This window comes from Drosophila santomea, chromosome 2L (genome assembly GCF_016746245.2).
Source record: "Drosophila santomea strain STO CAGO 1482 chromosome 2L, Prin_Dsan_1.1, whole genome shotgun sequence".
Classification (NCBI taxonomy): Eukaryota; Metazoa; Arthropoda; class Insecta; order Diptera; family Drosophilidae; genus Drosophila; species Drosophila santomea.
In genome coordinates, this window is record NC_053016.2 from 7273278 (window position 1) to 7289064 (window position 15787).

Sequence of the window (15787 nt, forward strand, 5' to 3'; positions counted from 1 at the left end):
AATCAGGCGCAGATGATTTGCTGTAATTTAGCAACTAACTCCTTCTCTTTCTCTTGCTCGTCTTACGCAAAATGGAAAAATAAAAAAGACCTGCCGTGGCGGCAATTTGTAAATGACTCTTCAATCTTCAAAGACTGGTAATTGTTAATTTTTTACGTACAAGCTATTAATATGAACCAGATAGCACCTGAAAGACCACTTTGCGGACGAGTGCTCACTGGAAGGTTAAATGCCACTTGACATTTCTGAAGTGGCGCTTAACCTTCGCATTAAAATTGGACAAATGCCCAAGAAAATATTTCCAATAAAAATTGAATTTACCTTAATGGGTCGATGGGGATATTAAGCTGGAAGTAATAACACTCTTTTCGGTATTATTATTTTTTTGTGGCAAAACGTTGGCTGCCATTGCGGCTACACGAAAACCAGAAACGAAGCGAAATGAAAGAGCTGAAGCTTTCCAGATTTTCGGGGCTTCCAGCGGCTCCGCTCAGCTTATAAAACGGGCATTGCGCCTGCGCAGCCGAAACATTACAACAAACGACGCGCGCAAGGTAAGACCATAACCAAGTCCGAGTTGGGCGTCACTGAATCCGGGAATCTCTTGCAGTTAAATCCCCTCGAGAAACCACACACAAAATGAAAGTGTTCGCGCTGTGTTCGATGCTCGCCCTGCTCCTGGCTGGTGCCCAATCCCTGCCCCAGAATCGCGAGGGCGCCGCCTACACGAACGAGGCGATCCGGCAGGCGCAGCAGACGCTGCTCATCCCCAAGGATGCCCAGATCCAGAATGTGCAGGAGGGCATCGAGCTGGGCGCCTACGAGCAGATACCCGGCAACCAGCGCATCAATCTCTTCGAGATCCTCGGCGACCAGGTGCCCTCCGAGGTGATAAACAACCTGCAGTCCCAGGTCGACCAGATCGGTCGCAACTAAGTCGTAGGACCATCTCCTTGGTTAGCTCATTGCATTTCGCCCTCATTGTTAAGTTTCTCAGTAATAAAACGAAAACATTACACGTATTTAATCGAGGCGTTTATACATATATCAATACAACAAAAACCAAAAAAAAAAAAGCGAAAAGGTATAGAAAGCGAAAGTGATCCTCCCCGAAAACCTGTTGGTTCCTCTGCAAACTCTCGATCGAATCGAGTGATTAATGGGACTCTTTGTGGCTTTTTCCTAACGATCTTCGGTGACTTTCTCCTCGCTGATCCCGCTGCGCATACGAATTAACAATAAAAGTCGGCACATTACTCTATCACATTGCATGGTATCCTATCCTCAACCTTGTTACGTAAGTCGGGGATGGAGTCGGTGGTAACCCGAGTGGTTGCCCCGCCGGCAACTTTTGTGCTGCGGTCGTGATGCAACAGTTGTCGTCGTGATTGTTTTCCTCGGACTTTTATTTTTTTTGGTTTTTTTTTTATCTTTATGCCTTTTGCTGGGCTTCGGTTTGTTTATTTAATTTCTGGTAATTGCCGCCACATGCACTTGCATGTGTAATGAGTCGTACGTGAAGGGGGCGTGGCATGCCCACTGCTACTGAGGTGCTGCTGATTGCATAACATCTGGGTAGGGTCTTTTTAGGGCCTACTACCCCGATTTTGCAGCATTTATGGGCATAATGCGTACCTATGTATGTACATATATATATGACTAACAAATCAGATTATTTGTTTTTAATTCACTAGTAGCATTTGTAAATTGCATTTATTAACTTTTTTTTCTTGTACCACTAGCAAAATAACTTACCTATTTTAGTATCTGTGGAAATGGTATATAATATCTTTTTTTTCTGTATCCATCCATTCATTTTTAAAACATCAATCTTGTGTGTTTAGAATTACCTCATTTTTATTTCGTAGTTCGTACATTGTAAATGAGCTTCAATCTAAATTTACGCTAGTTAAAGTATTTTCATAATGTAGTTTAATTATCTCAAAAAATCTGTATGTATGTGTGTGAGTGATAGTGTGCATGATCATCGCCTAAATAAATTATGTTCATATAGGTAATTATTTATTATATGTACTAACTAAAGAATGACTGCGTTTTCATTTTGACACTTTTCTCCGCTCGTCAGCTTTGAAATCCAGGCGAGCTTTCGAACTCCATTAAAGGAAAATCCTTCGATTATCATCGACTCAATGTCAAAGTAAAATTAGTTTAAATTGTATATATAAATAATGGTTAAAGTAGGAGTAAATTGCTTTAAATTAAAACTTTGCCATATTCAGTCTAAACTTAAAAGCTTTTCAATTCAAAGAGGACTACACAGTTGGCCATTGCATTAAATCGTTTATCAAATCATATTCATTCGTTATGAAATAAATTACAAATTAAATAAAATCATGATGGGATAAAACAAGTTAAATAATTTCTCCTTCGTTTATGTTGCGACTTATTCGATGATTTCCAAATGTGGGCAATGGTTGTTGATTTTGTTTTCGGTGCACTTAGCTCAATAGGTATAAATTAGAAATATAACTAAGCAATATGGATTGCCGGATAATGGAAACATTTCGTTATTGCATTTGGGGAGCCCAGCTTTGCTAATCATACATTAGTTAATGATTACGTTCGTAAAGTTCATAAATTCAAAGGTCGTTCATGCAGTCTATGGAAACGATAATGAAATCTTCTTCCCCTTTCTTCTGGCTACTTAAACCTAACACTCCGCCACTCCGCCACTCTGCTCACTTGAATGCTTGGATGTTCGCTGCTTTCCAAGCCACTTGGCCCTATGGTGTCTGTATGTACAATAAAGGGTTAGATCTTTCAAGCAAATCCCCTCCAGCCGGCAATCCTCAGTAGATCCGCTGGAGGTATAGACGCCCCAATGGCAGGGCCCGCTCCACAAAGCTCTTCTCGGCCCTCGCCGACGATTTGTCCAGTGCACTGGACCTGGCCACCGTCTCCTGGCTCTCGTCCAGCTTCAGGCTCTCGGCATCGGCCTTGGGATCCACACCACCCACCTGGCCCGCTCCCGCTCCCGAGCCCAGCTCATCGATCTCCAGCGTGGACACTGAATTGGTTTTGGGCGTTATGGGCTCCCTGACCTCTCCGCTGCCCAGCTCCACCTCCTCGCCCTGGGCGATCTTCTCCAGCTGCAGATCACTGCCGTTCTGGATGCGGGTCTCCCCGGATATGTCCTCGCCACTGTACATGAGCAGTGGCACCAGGGAGCTCTTCTCGTGGATGGATGAGCCGGCCGCCATCATTTCCTCGGTGGTGGAGGACTTCTCCTGGTAGAGATCGATGTCGCCGCCGCCACTTCCGCTGCCACTGCCATCCAAGCTTGTATCGGGCGCCAGTTTCACATGCCTGTGGTCCACCTCGAAGGGACTGGGTATACTCCGAGGCTCATCCTTCTCGGACTCGGCTATATCCTCCAGCTCGACGAGCGGAAAGTTCACGTCCCGCAGACTGAAGTCGTCCTCGGGCAGGGAGGGGTAGGCTGGATTGGATTCCACCTGGGGCACATCGTCATCCACGTCCAGGTGATGCGTGGAGCTCGCAGGCGGCATCTCACTGCTCACTCCGACGAAATCGGAGCTACTCTCCACATCTGATTTGGTGGTGTTTGGGCTGATCACGGTTTGGATGGTGGGTGCGGTTTCGCTGGGCTTTGGTGGTGCATCCGTTGTCACTTTGACCACTGTTCCAGGTCCCTCGGTGGTGGATATGATGTGGTAAATGTTGTCACTGCCCGCCGTATCGGGCTCAAGTTCCGCATCGGACGCCTCCACCAACGAATCCCTAAAGCCATTCTGCACGAATACAGGCAGGGCGGACTCCTCGTAGTTCTTGGTGCTCTGCGGGGATCCCTCGGTGGTGTACTCCCGCTTGATGTTCACCTTGCTGGGATCACTACCGGCCAGCGGCTGCAGTCCGTCGGCGTTGTAGGTGACCAGCGGCTTCACCTGTTGCTCCACGATGATGCTGCTGCTCGGCGAGAGGGGTCTTTCGATGTAGCCCACCGAGGCGATGAGCTTTAAGCTCTCGGTGCCGCCTGGAAGTGCTTTCTGGTTGCTGTCTTGGCTGGCCATTGGTGTTGCTGTGGAGTCCGTTGGTGTTGCTGCTGTCGCGGGCGATGTTGCTGCTGCTGCAGCAGTGTTGCTGCTAGCCGTTGCTGCTGCTGCTGTTGTTGCTGCTGCTCCCGCTGATCCCGCCGCAGTGGTGCTGTCCAGCGAGCTGCTGGTTACTGGTGGTGCAGGTCCCTCCGTGGTGAGCATCAAATTGCTCTGTTTTCTGGTCGGAATCGATGGCTTGGCCCTGTTGTCGTCGGTTATGCGGATCTCCGTCGGCTTGGTGATCTCCTTGATGGTGATGTTCCAGTTGAATCCAGCCGGTTGCGCCAGTGCCAAAGGCTTCGCTGTGGAGGTGGTGGAGCTGCTGACGGGCTCGCTGGCCAGCGGCGGATTATTCTCGAGAACTGTGGGTTGGGGGGAAAAACGATTTGATTTAGTGACCACTGATTGATTGATTGGTCAACCTGCTCCATTGGCACACTCACTTGGACAATTGTCGTACTGCGGACAACAGCGACCGGGCACGTACTTGGGCATGCAGTCATCACGTCGGTAACAGGTCACCGGGCTGCAAACAATCTCGCCGCCTGCAACAAATGGAGCGTGTTTAGGCAAAAGTGTTGGACCAATAGTCGAAAATGCTACGGAAATATGGAAAATATGGCAGAAAGAGGGTGTGAAGTGGAAGACCTATACCAAAAAAAAAATATTGAGCCTTCCAAAGGTACCAAATAGTATTGATGATTTCACTCGAAAACATAAAATTCTAAATTTGCAATAATTTAAAAAAACTTCCAGCAAAGCTGTGCATTTTAAGCCGATGTTTGTTTTACAATTGACATTTTCCCACACGTTGGAGGAGGATATGGAATTATACGAGGCCAGGCAATAAAACTTTCCCAAGGCTCTCCACACCCAAAGATCCCCCTATAATTAGGGAAAGTTCTTCGCTAATTGGCAGACAGCTGGATGCACTCACCTTTGCAGTAGCACACGGTGCACGGCGTGTCCGGGGCAACCAATTTATCACCATTGGCATAAGTTTTGCCATCCTTTTCGCAATCTGGAAAGGAGCGCAGAGGAGATTTGCATAAATGCATCCGAAAGTGCTTCCATGGGTCTGCCATGGGTCTGCCATGGGTCTGCCATGGCATGGATTTGCTCACTTACCGCATTTATAATCGGGACAGCAGTGGCCAGTGCGCTGGATGGCGCGACAGCTAGTTTGGTATTGGCAACGGGTCGCGGATTCGGCCACCCAAAGTCCATCCTGCAGGCATTGGCCTATAAACAATTTGAATAGAGTGCGACGCCGCAGCGCATTGTTTGCCGTTTAGTTTTGGGTGTGGGTGTGCGGGTTGGGATTAGTTTTTGGCTCTTACCCTGCGGCTGCTGCTGCTCCGGGGAAGCCGAGGATGGAGATGGTGATGGGGACGGCGATTCCGTGGAGCTGGCCGCGAGGCCGTGGAATCCGCCTACGCTTCCGCCACTGGAGCTGCTCGCCGGGATGCTCGGCGTGACCCCGACCGTGACGACTGCGGAGGATGCACTGCTGCTTTCTATGGCGGGCACTGCAAAAAAGGAGAGAACACGAGTTTGAAATGTGAGTAGATAGAAAGTCAACAAAGGCCATTGAACAGAATGCTGCACTGGGGCAAAGAAGGTGAGGCAATCCTTAAAATCCGCTGTGTTTAGAAATAAAGTTCCATAACATCCACGCTCATTTAGAGGGCTTAAGATATTTTGCATATATTCGTGTGGTCCCCCAAATCTGTAGATTCTGAAAAGCCCACATTTTTGATAGTTACGAAGGTAAAAGGATTTCAGCTTTATATCAAACATGTCCTTTTTCAGTTGGTCCGCTTGACCCGAGGCCAGCAAACACAGGTGTGTTGAGATTACCAAAGTTTTGGCAGCTTTATTAAGTGTTTTTCTTGTTTGGAGTATGAAATTTTGACAAGAAATGAATCCTAGAAATTAGTTTTATTTGACCAAGAGTGGTTTTAAACAGTTGTATAGAGCTAGGAGAATTGCTGAGATAGTCAAATTATTTACAACAATTCTATTCACTCTTTCTTTTCAGCTTATGAGAGCAAAGCGATAAAACAGATAAAAACGTATCTTTATTATGTTTTGGAGGAATAAATCAAGTGATTTATGATTCTAAAATATTATTGACAAGCTTTTAAAGTGACACTTTTAAAAATGTTTATGTTGTGGAACCGACTAAAAATTGTAATTGATGATACATTTTTTTTTTACCTTTTTTCCTATTTTACCGCATTTTATGAACAATAAATACAGATTCAATAAAAATTGTCCTAATTTTAAAAGTTATGATGTTTTTATACTTATTTTCCTTCAAATTTTTACCTTAAAATTTAAAAGTTTTTTTCGAGTTTATTTATACTGCTTTAATTAGTAGAAATTCCTGTAGCTTAAACTTGTTTCCAAGAATTTTCCTTTCACTTCACTTTAATTCTAGAAAAATGCCTGTGCAGATTATTAACAAAAACTGTCGTCCACTTTGTACACGGCTATCGGGATCTCCCTTCAATGAAACGAAAATGCAAATAGCCTCATGCTTTAATTTACAAATGTAATTGGATTATGTTGCTCCCTGATTTTTGTAGAGTGTATCCAGGAGCGAAAAGGCACTTGCTGGAGAAGTGGCAGTGGTGAGGTGGGGTGATGGGCAGTTGCCCTTTGCCCCCTGACACTGGGTACATATTTGAATGAATGACATTTTGATAACAGTTGTTTGTTGTTCCTGTTGCTGGTTCTGCCGCTTCTGCAGCTTCTGCTGTTGGCCAAGGTAAAATGCTATCAAAATACGGCAAAGTTAAATGAGTTTAGTTTTAGTTTGGCTTTTTTGTTTGCCCAGTTTGAGGCGACTCCCCCAATTGGGCAACCAAAGCGAAACGAAGTGGAGCACAAGATGGAGTGACATCCGTTTTGTCTACGCCCGTTGATTGTCCAGTTGGCGTATAATTCCGATTGACAAGCTTTGCACCCGTACATCTTCCATTTGGCCCCACAAACTTGCCTCAAATTGTCCAACTTAAAGGCTTCGCTGGCGCACACAATCTCTTGAGCTCGGTTCATGTCATTTGGCATGAAAAATGATTAAATATGTTCGAGCATTAATCATGCGCCCAGTGGTTCAGTTTTATTATGTCTGTTTCGGCCATCCTTTATTTTGAGTCCCCCTCCTTAAATGCGACCCACGTATCCGTTTACGTTCAACCCACGCCAAATTGTTTTCCCAGCGCTCATTAAGGGAACTGCATATGCTGCTCCCCTTTCTTTTGCGCAAAAACTTAAAAAACTGTTTACATTTATTTTGGTGTTCAACTCGGGCTAGTGAACTCTGCAGAGTTGCTAAATTTAAAAGTGACCAAATAGTTTCTTGTATAGAAGTTAGTTTTTATTTTCCCTACATTTAATAAACCACCTTTAGCTTCATTCTCAGCTAGGTGAGTTATCGCTGCATATTCATCCCCAAGATTATAAATCACACCCACTTCTTGATGCACCCAGGAGCTCAGCAGCTGAGCTCCACATCATCGCTTGTGTGGTTTTCCACGCGCCTCGCACTTAGCTAAGTATGCTGAAATCATCTCTGCCGTCTGCGACTTTCATTTAGCCTCTTTAAGCACTTTTGCTTGTTGCACGTTATGCAAGGCAGAGAATTAGAATCGGAATCAGACTCAGACTGAGACTCAGAAATAGAAACAGAAACGAGGCAGACACACATGTACGTATGAAACCCGAAACGCTGCAATTAGTGGAACAGCTTCCCGCTTTGCGCTCTGTTTTCATTGTGGAACGCAACGCTAATTCCGCGACTTGCCATTGTCTCTGGGTCTCTGGGACTATTCCGGGTTCTTTTGCTCTTTTTGCCTTTTTTCCAGCATTTTGTGTTTTGCAGTGATTTTTGGCTGGCCAACACGTTTCAAATGAGCAAAATGATTATGCACATAATGTGGAGCAGTCGCTGGGACGGCTGACATTTGTCTGGGACTCGGGTGACACGATTCGGTCAGATTACGTATACGCCACCGAGGAGATCTTGTTTTAGATTTTCTAGCCAGCTTCCTGTGTAAGTGCTTAAATTCTGTAAGCCGCTGAATTATTTTTGTTTTTTTTATCTTTCTTTCTTTCTTTTCTTTTGTTTGTCCCGGACGAGTGACAATAAATTGCTGGCTGTGAAATTGCATTGTAAATTAGGTTTTGATTGTTTTCCGCAAGGCAGAAAGTTATTATGCAAATGCGTGTAAATGTGACGCGATTTGCCGCTGCAATGGCAGCTGATTCATACCCATAAATGTCATTGATTCTAAATTAATGTTGTTTTTATTTTGTCGTGATAAATGATAAGCACAACTCCGGGCAATTGTTATAAACAAGCTGGCAAACAAGCGAAATGCCGGCTAAGATCCACAGCCTAGAATGGCTTTCGGTGCCAGGGGCGTTGGGTTAGGGGATTTAAAGGGGGTCGCCTGTCTGGTTGATACCCACTTTAGGCTGGATTTTATCAGCTGAATATCCATTAAAAACAACGCGAGTTGGAGCAAATTTTTGACAGCCTGCCCCGGGGAACCACACCACTGAACCGCACTATTAATAATACTTAGCATCATTGATAAATACGAGCGGCTATAAACGCCTATATAGCCGAAACCAACAGCAATAACAAATCATCCCGGGAAAGTCGAGCCAGCGACCGTGGAAATTGCGGAAAATTGTCTGGCCGCCCTCGCCTACACTTCATAAACTACTCAACTTCAGCGCCGTCCAGAAAATGTTTTCCATCATTATTACATTTCCACCAAGTGGCTTTCCCGGAGCTATCCGCACCTCGCTTTTCCGGCGCATTTTCCCCCAGCTAAATTTCCGCCGAGCGTTTAAATCGTTGCGGCGGTCGGTTCATCTGGTCGCTCCTTCAGTTTTCCCAAGCAGTTTGCGGTTAGTTAGACAGAGGAAAATGTGCTAGTTTGACATGACTTCTGCTCAGTCGAACGCAATAAAGAAATTCCTGGCCCATGAATTGTGAGTGTAATTGCAATTTTATCGGGGCTAAGTTGTTCGGGTTTCCAAAGGGACAGCTTCAATATGAATTATGAAATAGGCATTAGTAGCACAGCTGGGGGAATTTGCAATGGCATAAAATAATATTTGCTTAAGTTGATTCTAAAACTCATAGGATTATGCACTATTAATATTGCAAGAAATATGTACAAAATCAATATACGAGTACTTTTAATAAGCTGGAATGACAAGCAGTTGCCGGATTGAAGAATTAAGAATGTGTTAGCAATCCGATCTCTGCATGCATGTCAAACAAAACTCAAAATTGGTAACAAGAACATGCCGTCATGCTTATAGACATGATGCTGTAGTATACTTGTATATACCGATGATAATTCCATTGTTTCCATGGGGAATGTCAACGGAAGCCGAGAAACCAGCGGCGCGTAAGTCAGGCAGTTGTGAATGCGATTTCAAATTGACGCTTAAATGGCATTCAAAACGAAAGCAAAAACAATGAAAAACAATCAAAATACGGCGGATGGACGGAGGGACAGATTGACAGACGGACAAACGACAACAAATGACAACAAATGAGCTTTTTGAGTGTTCTCAGCCCGTTGTTGCACTTGTCATCATTCTGGACAAAGATGATGGATGAGGTGGGCCAAAAGGCGACGCCAGGCAAATGGCAGACACTTTTTGTCTCCAAATCCCAAGCAAAAAACACAACTCATCGCCCAACAAGCAAAAAACCTAAGAAAACAAATTATACGGTTTAATGGCAGGTGATATGCGCGAAGCGAAATAAGCTGGCTGATAAAAAAGTGGGAGTGGAATTCATATGGCAGAGTGAACAAAGTTAAATTTGGACACAGTTGGTATTATGACGGAATCAATCAAGACTTTAATAAGCTTTAAAGAAAATGTTCCGGTACTTAAAGAAACCGTTTAAATTGCCTCATTTGCATAGCTAGTAAAAACGAGAGCCAAATTAGTTTAATTTATAGAGCTAAAAGTATTAGCTTGATATTATAAGCTATTTGGTTGTATGACGTGTTCTCTTTCAGAAACATTAGTCTGATTGCAAATTAGAAGATGTAGGAATATAAAGCAGTATCTTATGCATTGCATCACTTTCCTTGCAAAATAATTACTTCTAATAGCTTAAGAAAACATTAACTTACAAAGCACAGTTTTATCTAATGTAATTACCACACACTGCATTGCAATGCAAAGGGCTTGACAAGTTATCGAATTATCAGCACAGCCGTGTGAAATGCCACAGTAATCACTTGAGTGTTAACTCAAACAATTTGGCACAGTGAAAATTCAAATTGAAATTGGCATTAGTGCCCGGAATTGGCATGTGGGCAACAGTAGCTGTGTGCCCAGTTACAATCCCCGAGTAATCCCCCTTCCTGTCACCACGTCGCTGTCCATGGGCTATTTAAATTAATAATGGCATAACCCCAGCTCGCCCACCATTTGGCCTGTCATTAGGCGCATTATCCCTCCAGCCCATGGCCAAGATCTGGGAACTTTGGTGGACCCATGGAGATGATACCCTCTGTCAGCCTCACGTGCTCATTCGGCTTAATTGTAGCAATTTGAGTAATCACATGTGGGCATGTGGGTTGGCAGGTGGACAGCAGTAGCCTGCTTATTGGTAGATACATTTCACGGGGAAATAATATTGCAACGAGTGATTAATTTCAGTAATCAAAAGCAATGGCAATAATTACGCCGCTGTACGCGAGTTCATCCCAAATGAATGCTTTCATCTGCGTGTGGCAACTGGTTTCAAAAAGTCCAAAAAAAGGCATAAGCTCAACGGTTGAATGAGTGATTTCATTCTCAGTTAAATATTGTATTGAACTTAAATTCATGCTGCTTATTATTAAAGTTGAGTATCAAATGAAAACCCTTTGCAAAGCACAGAAGTTCGCTTTCGCTTGATACCTTCAATAACTATTTATTAATCATACGCCGTGTTGGCCGCCACAAAGCCCAGTCAAATGTGAGTCCTTGGTGGAGTGGTGGCCAACTGTGAGCTCTTTTCAATTTACCCCCAGTTGTCATTAGCAGCACTCTTTCTTTTTCCACGGGGGAAGAGCTCTGCAGATCGGCGTTAAAGTGTAACACTCCATAAAACAGATGCCTCGCCGGGACGTGACCACAATATAATTACCCGCAGCGAGACGGAGACGAGCGCGCGCCACTTGTTGGCCAGCGTCTCTTGGCTTTTGGCTCTTCAAAAGCTAATTTACATGCCGGCTTGGCCCTTCGCTCTAGGCCAAGCCAAGCCAAACCAAACCAAACTAAATATAATAAAAAAAAAGCAAACAGAAAAGGGGAAAAAACACGGAGACAAACCAGCTCGGACTGAAAGTAAAAGTTTTTAACACTTTTCATTTTAGAAGCTGCTGCTCTCCGCAGCTCGACACGTGTGAGTTTTGGTTCGGTTTTGGTTTTGGCCTTTGTGTGTGTCTTTTGGCCTCTGTTTGCTTTTCGCATTAGGCCAAAAGAGGATGATGTTCGGGCCCATTATCAAGTGGCAGCTGTTGGCAGCAGCAGCAGCAGCAGCACGTTGGCATTTGGCTTTTGTAATTGGTCGATCGCCGGCTCAGGCGGGTTACAGCATTGGTATGTGTTACATGTTTGGCTTGTTTCTGGCTTTCTTGGCCACTCTTCAATTGGCTTATTTTGATAAGATCTTAGCGCTGTTATGTGAGGCGGCATGGGGTTTCACTTTCTGGGTCATATTTGCTTCGTTTCCCACTTAATTGATACAACTTTTTGAAAACCGATATTATAGATAAATCGGAAATCAGGTGAAATATTGTTTCAATTTAAAATCTATAATAAAGTTGTGTAGTTGGTTGCCCCACATTTTAATCAGAATTAATTTGCTAAACGTTGTTCTATTTTGACTTGAATCTATAATACTTCGATAAAATAAGTAAATTCTAAATACTAATATTTGCCTAAATTTGCATTCCCCTTAACTGAGCTGCCTCAAATTTACTTGAACGCAGCAGTCAATTATTTCAACGGATTCATAACCACATGCCGTAAGCAACGCCCCTTTCAATAGCAACGTATTCCTTCAGAATTCCGGTGCTCTCCGTCCCAAAACCCTATGAATACAGCAACAGTTTCGGTGTGCCCACTGGTCATGAGTTGGGCAAACAACACCGAAACCCACAATTACACAAACAGGGAATCCGCAAACTCATCCAACAGCCACATGCCGAGTCAGTTAGTTCCATTCGGGGTGGTCCAATTCCTGGTCTTGGCCAGATTTTGCTCAGCGAGGCGTGCTCATGACCACTTAAAGCCGCTTTAAGCTCCCCCGAAAAATATGTGCCATCGTCACCGGCATCGCAGTTCATATTGGGGCTTTGGCTTTCCCTGCGACGAACTTCCTTGGGGACTAATTTTCCGATTTCACACACAATTTTACATCGACAGCAGCAGCGAGGGGAAAACTTCAGTTCGAGTCGGTGAGGTTGTAAGTTTTCCCAGATTTGCTGCTGTTAACCATTTGACCTGGCCCGAAGTCAAACCGAAGTTGAAGCTCCTGTTTCACAGCATTCACAGCATTGTTGTCCTTACAGGACCCTTTTCCCCTGTGTTATTATGCTTATTGCTGCAACTAGAGCACGTATTATGACAGTTAGTTAGGGGTAGAAGGCAAAGTTTGTACATATTTGTGGCCAGTATGCTGATTGTTTGCACACTTTAAGTGACAAAAGGCAAACCGGTTGGCTACAGCATTCCTACACTTCATATGCTCTTTAAAACGCATTATTGCGACTTTGCATACATGTGTGTGTGTGTGTGTATAATCATTAATATAAACTATTCCTTTCACTTGAGACAATAAGCCAAATAAATTATTCCTTTCACTTGAGATAATACACCAATAAAGCTGATTTTCCGCTTCTGAACCTGGCTGCAAACAAGGATAAACTTAGTTACGATCCAGTTCGAATAATTTCCGTCAAAGTTATGGGCGAAACTTTATAGAATTACCTGAAGGACTTGCAAGGAAATGCCAGGCACGCGTTGAACCAGAGCTGTTCTTAGCCTGTTTGCATATGCCGAGAATATATACTAGTACACTCATTTTTATTGCCAGACGTGACTACATCGCTTTGGGCATAGTTATGGTGCTCGAACTTTAAATTACAAAAATATACTTTTTCGGCATCAAATCCCAGTGGCACACACCCGAGTGTTTGTATTGAAAATCTATGGAAAATACAAACGGATAAATATTGCCTTTTGGTTTCTGGTGGGGCGAAAAAGTTTTTTCTAGGATTAAGCCACGTAAATGCTTGAATAATGTGAACAGATTTAACTTTTGCCATTGTGCAAAACTTTTCCAACCGGCTGATGAAGTTGAGGAAGGTAGTTTTTTTCCAGACAGGTTAATAAAATGGCAAATTGAATGCGCTCCAGTCGGACCGATAAGCTGATAACAGCTGGGGACCTGATAACGATGATCATAATGTATCCGTTTTACCTTTTAAGTGTCTGGTTCTTTTTTCGGTTCGATTTTTTTCTCGAATTTTTCTGTCCCTTTGTTGGACTTCTTTCCTTTGACCAAAGGCGACAATTTGTTGGCATTTTTTACGACTGTCAAGTGGCGTTAAATTAACGGGGCGGAGAAAGTGGCCGTGGGCCCCAAAAGGAACGGAAAGGAAAGGTGAAAGCATCCGCTTCTGACCCGCATTTTATTTTATGCCGTTTTGATTTTTCCTTTACGTTTCCGCTCCTTTTTTCGCATCTTTTTTTTTCCAGTTCTGTTGTCGTAAGACTCCATTAAACAATTCAATTAAGCCGCGAGGGGCAGCTGTTGTCTTTAAAATGTCAAGCTGGACATAATGCGGGCAGGAAAAGCAGGAAAAGGGGGTACTTGGTATGTCCACATCCCTGCCCGGTTGGCTGAATTAAAACATTTTATGCAAATTTTAACGCTACTCCCACTGAGTTTTTATCGCATTTTATTTGCCAACCTCCGCTCTGTGATGGCTTTTACTGTTTGGCAAACGCTTAAAGTATTTACTTTAATTTAATGGTTAAAACGAAAACAAGAAACTCCGCAATTAAAAACGGAAGCGCCTAAAAGCTGGCAACTGTAAAAAAAATCTAATAAAAAAATAAAGAGGAGCCGCGACGGAAATTAAAATATTTCCGGTTTGCTGAAGAACTTTTTTTCGCCTACTGATGGCAGGAGCTACGGAAAAGGTTGCATCTGCCAGACATGGGTCATTGTAATGCTAATTGAAGTTGAATCGTTTTTGGAGGCAAATTGCTGGAAGTTGAGGAGTCCTTCGTTGACCATAATAATTTATGTAGTGTGAAGAAAAGGGTGCTCTCAGCTGAACCGAAAGACGCTAAAAATAGTCAGCACTTGAGTGATACTGCTAAGTATCTCAGTGTAATGACTAGTAATATTATAAAAAATGTATAGGCATGATCCTTATCAACGCTTATTGATGATTCTCGATCTAAAACTTAGCAATATGGCTGATGGCTTTCGCAGTGCCATTGCATATAAATGTCAGATAAATAGTTTCCCGGTTGGTGGCGCGGGCATCAGCCATAAAATTGCAGTGTCGCGGCCAACGTTGCGTATACGCAACGCCAAGAAGACAAACTCGAGACGCAGATGGGTGGGTGATGCCGGCGGATGATGGCTGAGGAGGAGGTTGAGGAGGCAGCCAGGCAACTTGGCTAACAAAGTTATGACAAGGATTTATGAAGTATGCATTAAAAATGAGCAGCTATTTGCTGTTTTGCAGTTCAAGTGTGGCTAAGAATTTGCTTAAAGCTTTAAGAAGAAGGCCAAATGCCAAATAAAAATCTCGGGCTCTCCTTGAAGACGTTTGCCATTCCCACGCAGTTGAAACAAAACATTGTCGTGTGCATGTTTGTTTGTTTGCATGTTTGTCTGTCTGCCTGTTTGCCAGTTGCCGGCTGTTTGCCGTGTGTCCCGTTTGTTTGCATACAAATTCTTCAGACGCCGCCGCATTTGTTTGTTCGTTTGTCGAGGCAACAGGCAACTGACAACTGCCAAAGGAGTTGTCTCCTGGGTCGGATCTTTCTCTGCTCCCCAGCTCTCCAGCTCCTCTGCTCCTCCGTTGCGAGTCCCTCGGCTACGTGCCACCTTAACTGTGCATATAAAAATTCGCATATAAATCAGCGACACATGCACATACACATCTCGCTGCGCCCAGTGCCATCTGTAAACATATCGTTATTTATCCATTTACCCCGTTCCACGTGACAGACGCCCAAGTTGGAGGGACACGAAGTGGGGTATTCACTGTAACAGTATGTGGGCTCGCCCGGCTGTTCGGGATGCAAGTTAATAGGGAACATGATGTGGTTGCGCTGCTCAGACGTCTTCTCCACCGGCGATAAACGAGGAGGTTGGTCCAGAGTCAATCAATTCCGAAGGAATTGTTTTAATTCAGGCGAGCGTTTTGCGGGGGAAATGTTTTTAGCACAAATAAACAAGGCTGCAGGAGGAAGAGGTGTGTTTTGGTTGGTCGCTCAATTCTGTAAACACTGTTAGCACAATGTTTTCTTCAATGCTAGATAAATAACAACACAGTAGGAAATTTATAACAAACGTATTTAAGGTAGTTGTACATTTAAATTTCGTTGACTCGCTGAGTGCTTCTGTTTAATATTTCATTCCGACTAAG

General features: G+C 43.8%; 2 protein-coding genes across 2 annotated transcripts in view; one reads left to right on the forward strand and one right to left on the reverse strand.

Annotated features, from left to right (window-relative positions):
- The first annotated feature begins 462 nt into the window (after positions 1–462).
- On the forward strand, positions 463–1027 carry LOC120453862. Its single transcript, XM_039638770.1, has 2 exons — positions 463–554; positions 611–1027. Exon 2 carries the CDS (start codon positions 640–642, stop codon positions 934–936), a length of 297 nt encoding a protein of 98 aa, XP_039494704.1. The 5' UTR covers positions 463–554; positions 611–639; the 3' UTR covers positions 937–1027.
- An 819-nt stretch (positions 1028–1846) lies between these two features.
- The window catches only part of LOC120457324 (cell wall adhesin EAP1), a 29665-nt gene continuing 15724 nt past the window's right edge, over positions 1847–15787 (reverse strand). Inside the window, exons 3-7 of the mRNA XM_039644831.2 lie at positions 5417–5605; positions 5205–5318; positions 5014–5097; positions 4520–4621; positions 1847–4438 (exon numbers count right to left, since the gene is read on the reverse strand). Of these exons, the coding sequence (XP_039500765.1) occupies positions 2811–4438; positions 4520–4621; positions 5014–5097; positions 5205–5318; positions 5417–5605 (2117 nt within the window). The 3' untranslated portion in view covers positions 1847–2810. The remainder of the gene's footprint in view (positions 4439–4519; positions 4622–5013; positions 5098–5204; positions 5319–5416; positions 5606–15787) is intronic.